Genomic DNA, 6,167 nt, shown 5'->3' with positions numbered 1-6,167 from the left:
GCGTTATACATTTAAAATAAACTCGTAGTAATGAAGGAATGCATGATAATACGAGCTTTCTTTCTTTTTTTTTTACATTGCGCAGCTTCGGTGAGCGAGAGCATGTTCCGACGTGCCAGTTCACGGTACACCAAACACACAGGCATAAACTGTGCAACATTTATAGCATTTTATCACACAAATCCCATGATGTGCGTTGTACTCCCTAATTCTTTTCACTTTAGGTCACAGCAGTATATATGAAGGAAGTGTAATGGAGGAACACAACAATTTTAGATGGATGGGGTAGTTGGGGTACCGTGAGTTAAAGAATTTCTTTAGAAGAGCCAACCCTCCCGGTTGCCTTATTAATCTCGTGAACCTTAAGCTTAGTAAGCCTCTGGGAAATGTGGATCTGCAAAAGAGTATTCCATTCGGTAAAAAAATTTCTTTGATGAATGGTTCCATGCGCATGTTCGCTAAACTGTCAAAATTTCTAAGCGAGCAGAATCTATCACGTTATTAGACTGCTGGCATTGCTTGGAAGTGTACATGTATATCAAAAGTTCCTCAAAACCAGATAAACATTGATAGAAACCAATAAATCACTCGACTCGAGGACGAGACTCAACCAAAAATGCAACAATGCAGCAGGTGATAATTAAACGTAGCTGACCAATTTCGCGGTATACCTGTTTCTTGATGCTTTGAAATTTGTCTGTACATGTTTCACAGCACACAGGGGCATTGGAACATAGGCGATAATTTTATTGAAGATGTTTACTTGGCGCTATTTCTTTATTTCACTTCCGAGTTTCTTGTTAGAGCGAAAGAAATAAACTAAACAAATCAAATGCACATATTGGAATTGATTTGAAGAGAACATTGCGCAATGTTTGTGCTTAGGTTTATCGCTGTTCGCGTCTCAAAATGAGCTACACTTTAAAATTGTACGCTTTATTGTCCTGCAGTTACGATGTGGGTTACGAGGGGCGTTGTAGTAAAAGCCGCTAGAATACCTTTGACCATGTGGGATTGTTTAACAAGCACATAAAGGTAAAGACAGGAGCGTTTTCACATTCAACGACCATAGGATTTCTGCCACCATGAACTGAAGATGTGTTCTCGGCAGCTGCACGATAAAGCCATTGAGCCACAAATAAAACCACGTACCGCGCGAAGGACGAGGACTAAGAGAGACGACACACACTGCGATGGCGTGTGTCGTTTCTTGTAGTCGTTGGCCTTCGCCCGGTAAGTGGTCTTATTTATGAATAACAAACCAGCCGAAGCCTTCACCAACGACCCACTGTGGTGGGTAAGTTAAAAGAAAGGGTGTCTATATCCCTGCACACACCAGTTCCAACAACCGTGTTAGAATGGTCGTATGCGATCGGATAAATATTATCATCCAACTTAATGTGGCAGTCTTATTGTTGACCCACTGAATGTACCCACTACTCTGAAAGCGATTCTTCATAAGCGTGCCGAGGTGTCACAATTCAATTAGACCCTATAATTTTTTGTAGGCGTCGGCGGCGGTTCGCAAGGTGGCTGGAACGTATCACGACCGGCTGGGAATGGGACTTTCGGTGAGTTCAGTGGTTACTTGCTTTCAAAAGGGAACACTGTTCAGATGCCTGCCTGTTTGCTGCAGAAAAAAGTTGAGCAGCAATACTGCACAAGTAGGTAACTGTGGAGCTGGTAAACTACAATTTACGCTATAATGTTCTCCAGTCCACGCCTGTAATGGCGCAGGAAAAGCAGATGAGCAAAACCGTCTACACACCTGTGATGGAGTCTTCTGCAGCGCTAAGCGAGATAAGTTGTTCTCGGGCAAGTTGGTTTTCACTGTAATGCGTGAATTTTGCAGTAATACAATTTAGAAAAATAAACACTACCGAGTAGGCAGAGCATGCAGACAACCTGTGATCTCTGTGAACCTCTGCGAACCGCGTTATTGTGATGTGAGTATCCTGGGCAGAAGTGAAAATAAAACTGCGCGGGTACTGTAAGAAGCACTTCAAGTTCGAACCAATGCTCAAGATTCTGCGAGCCAAACCTCAGTTTCCGTAAATTATGCGCGCCGGAACTGCTGAAATCGTATCACATCCAAATCAATGGTCAGGATTGTGTGAGCCATACCTCAGTTTGAATATCAGATGCAGAAATGAAATTCCTAAGTTCTTGCCGTTGGATGACGTCTTCCGGTCTTCGTCGTTCCTTGTTATCGAGTGTTTGCACTGCGTGTATGGAGCATGGGTTGCTTAGTAAGAAACAGTTGTAAGGAGGTGTAGCGCCAGTCTCTCCGTCTTCTCTTTCCTTTCGTTATGTTTTCTTTTTCTGAATGTTTGCCCTTTAAAATAATGTCTCACAATAATGGTCAGGTCTGCCAAAATGCGAGCCGACAGTCACCTTCGCATAGTCATGCAGCAAAAGCGCAGTACGCAGGAGACACAGCAGAAACGTACTGAGAGGGGGGAAAGGAGGACGGGGGCAATGGAGATGTTCAGATCGTTAGGATTAAATCCTAGAATTTGTCCTGCACCTGCGCCTGTCTCCTTTAGCGAAAACGTGTGTGGTAGGTAAAACACAATCTAGACATGAGAGAGAGAGAGCGATCTTTATTAGAAGAACAGAGAATTTTGCCGGCGCGTATATAACCGCTGGCATGCTACTCTGTATAGGGATGGGGAATGAAATTAAAAGATTCCAGAAAAGAGTGGGAGAAAAAAAAGGATAAAAATAAATATGAAAAGTCCGAGTGGACCTGATACTAATTTTTACACGTGACATGGCGGGTAAATTTAGGCTTTTGTATAGGAAGGATGCAATTTTTAAAGTTTTCCTATTTGACCAATTTCTGTCAGGTATTTGAACAATAAATCCAAAACCCGTCGCTGTATTGAAGGGCCGGGCATTGGACCTAAGATGCTCGGTAACGTTAACGGTTCGTGGCGAATCATGTCCATTTGGTGCTCAAAAAATTGTGTCTCGTCGCGGTACGCGGGGCATTCTAGTAGTATGTAATTCTAGTAATAGTAATCTACACAATAGAAGCCCGGTGCCGGTCTTCGTATAATGTAGCTGCACTGAGCAGTTTTTCCTACTTCACCGGCTCACGTCTGCCTAGAGAGATTGTAGCCATGTCGCATGCAGTCTTTATTGAAGACGCACCCTGACTAACGTATTCACCCTGACTAAGGAGGTCCCCTTTAAACCACATGCGCTCGGACCTCCATCTGTGTACTTGGGTAAGCATGTATGTCTCCTCCTTATTAAAGAAATAAACTGAAGCTGAAACTTCGCTCTCTTTCAGGGTCTCTATTTAAACGCAAGTGCCGCATTCCAGGCGAGATATTCTGGCGTAGCTCGAGCAACTGCGGCGAGTGCAGCTGCAGCGAATACTTGGCGGGAAGGCGGCCCTCGGGGACACCCCGGGTGTGTCGGACCGACCTCGTAGCCAAGTGTTGGTGCAGGAGGTACACCTGCCGCGCAAGCAACGGCAGGTGCGTTCTCAGAAGGAACTGCAAGAAAAACCTGCAAGAATAGTCGGCAGGAACTCCGCTCTTTGCCATGACGCAATAAAGATTCGCTGAACAACTTGCACACGAAATGTTTCCTTCAGTTATTTGATCACTACAGTTCGCTGTATAAACTGTCACCTCGATGGAGCTCTTTCGGTAAAGTGCAGCCACCTAATGTGCTCAGAGTTTCACTTACTGAAGCCACACACCTTCGACCAATGCTCCTAAGTTCATCAGTGTTTAAGTAGGGGAGGTATGATAAGCGATTTCTTCTCCAATCGTTATCTTTTTTTTGCCGCAGATGGCAAGCTAACAGGCTTCGATGGCACAGGCATTTTCTGCAAAAGCCGCAGCGCTCTACGATGTTACCAGTCATCCTATGGTCAACGCGGATCATTCGTTCTCGGACAAAATTTGTTTTCTTTTGTTTGTTATTATTATATTTATGAAATGCGCGTAAGGAGGTGCTAGCGCCTCGCAGAACGGCGGATACTCCTCAAATCTGCCGTGCGATATGAAGAGGAAGACTCTGAGGAGAATAAAGCCACAGCAATAGAAAAACAGTTACGAACGAGTTCACAAGTCGTGACACATGGACTAGAGGCTCATAATTCAAGTTCACATGCAATTTTTTTCTTTTTCTCTTTTTTTTCCCGTGCCCTATCCTTACGTCAGCGCTCACATTTAGCAAAGGAGAGTACTTTATAATAATACAAAGAAGCGAGGAGATGAACTGTGGGACAGAGCACCATAGAAAACTACAGCCAAGATGCGTTGTTCAGGCGTTTCTCCATAAACGCATTTTATCTGCGCCAAATGTATCGCGAGCTAATTATTAAGTCGGCGCTCGTGTCTATCTTCCTCCCACGCCTGGGGGATTAAGACAAGGAAGAACGTGGGATGTCTCTCTTCCTCAGGCACGCAACGGCACCAACGGGCGGATATGAGGCTCTCGCATTCATTCAGTGCGCACACGATGCGTACCTCCGCCACACACGTGGTTCGCTGTATGACTGAAATCGAGTGGTTCTCGCCATTTGCAGTCCCAACACCACACATACAACCACACGGAATCATACTGGTACTATAAGTGGTCAATTTCTGCAGTTAACGCGTAAGTGTTTGCCGTGTTCCTATAAATATTTCTGCGAGGTATATTTATAACCTGTGCAGCAAACGTCTTGTGGGACAAAGAAACGCCCAAGTGCACCATTAAAAAATAATGGAAGAGCATGCAGACCCCACGCATTGCAGAAATCGACGCTATGTGATGCGTTTAGCGTGAATCCAGCATCGAGGGAGGAATGATGATCACAGGCGTATGCAGAGAAAAGTACCACACTAAGCACGCCATATCCAGGGGATTCTTTACCTCTTCTCTCCCAGTGACCGATTCTGTAGAATTGGGCGAGAAGGCCCGCAACCCCACTAGCACATACCGGATGGCTAAATCAAAGAAAATAAATAAATAAAATAACCCGTTCAATATTATTCCACCTCACATTAACAGATCGGTGTTGTTTGTAGATGCCAGTGAACCTAAAACTTGTGTTCAGGCTTTATGCACGAATATTTTGTTTTTCTTTTTGTTATGCCCGCTGGAGGTGGGACGGTTACATCAGGCAATTCGCTAATATTTATTTTTCGGCGTACCTATAGCCTTCGTATATATATATATATATAAATATATATATATATATATATATATATATATATATATATATATATATATATATATATATATATATATATATATATATATATATATATATATCATCAGCCTATTCATGTCCACTGCTGGACGAAGGCCTCTTCCTGCGATCTCCAATTACCCCTGCCCTGCGCCAACCGACTCCAAATAGCACCAGCAAATTTCCTGATTTCGTCACTCCATCTAGTCTTCTGCCGTCCTCTACTGCACTTCTCTTCTCTTGGTATCCATTCTGTTACCCTAATGGTCCAACGGTTGTCTAGTCTGCGCATTACATGACCTGCCCAGCGCCATTCTTTTCTCTTAATGTCTAATAGAATATCGTCTATGCCCGTTTGCTCTCTGATTGAAACTGCTCTCTTTCTGTCTCTTAAAGTTATGCGTAGCATTGCTCGTTCCATCGCTCTTTGCGTGATCCTTAACTTGTTCTCAAGCTTCTTTGTCAGCCTCCAAGTCTCTGCGCCGTATGCCAGCAGTGGTAAAATGCACTGATTGTATACTTGCCTTTTCAATGATAACGGTAAGCTCCCATTTAGGAGCTATTGATGTCTGCCGTATGCCATCCAACCCATTTTTATTCTTCTGTGAATTTCCTTCTCATGATCCGGGTTCCCTGTGATTAGTTGACCTAGGTAAACGTACTCCGCCACACACTCTAGAGGCTGGCCTGCGATCTTGAAATCTTTTTTCCTTTGCCAGGTTATTTATCATTAACTTTGTCTTCTGCAACTTATCCAGTGTTGCAGAAGGCCTATGGAAAAGATACCCTAAACGGAAGCACTACGGTGCACATTGGGATAAATAGAGGAAAAGACGAAGGTGAGCACTGATTTCGAAGTGTTCTTTTTTTTCCAGAAAATGACATATACGAGCATATGCACAATTGATTTATGTAATTTCGAAAGCAAAGAAAGGGAGAGAGAGAAAGAAACAAAAGGAAATCCTGTTAG

General features: G+C 43.6%; 1 protein-coding gene across 11 annotated transcripts in view; it reads left to right on the top strand.

The window, feature by feature from the left end:
• The window catches only part of LOC135904403 (uncharacterized transmembrane protein DDB_G0289901-like), a 127,360-nt gene extending 123,772 nt beyond the window's left edge, over positions 1 to 3,588 (top strand). For all 11 annotated transcript variants that reach the window (XM_065435185.1, XM_065435181.2, XM_065435183.1 and 8 more), the window contains 2 exons: positions 1,509 to 1,571; positions 3,299 to 3,588. In XM_065435185.1, coding sequence (XP_065291257.1) covers positions 1,509 to 1,571; positions 3,299 to 3,531 — 296 coding nt within the window. In that variant the 3' untranslated portion in view covers positions 3,532 to 3,588. The remainder of the gene's footprint in view (positions 1 to 1,508; positions 1,572 to 3,298) is intronic.
• Positions 3,589 to 6,167: the final 2,579 nt, after the last annotated feature.

This window comes from Dermacentor albipictus, chromosome 7 (genome assembly GCF_038994185.2).
Source record: "Dermacentor albipictus isolate Rhodes 1998 colony chromosome 7, USDA_Dalb.pri_finalv2, whole genome shotgun sequence".
NCBI classification, from domain to species: Eukaryota; Metazoa; Arthropoda; class Arachnida; order Ixodida; family Ixodidae; genus Dermacentor; species Dermacentor albipictus.
The sequence above is the reverse complement of the archived record's forward strand: the minus strand, read 5'-3'. Positions and strand labels throughout refer to the sequence as shown.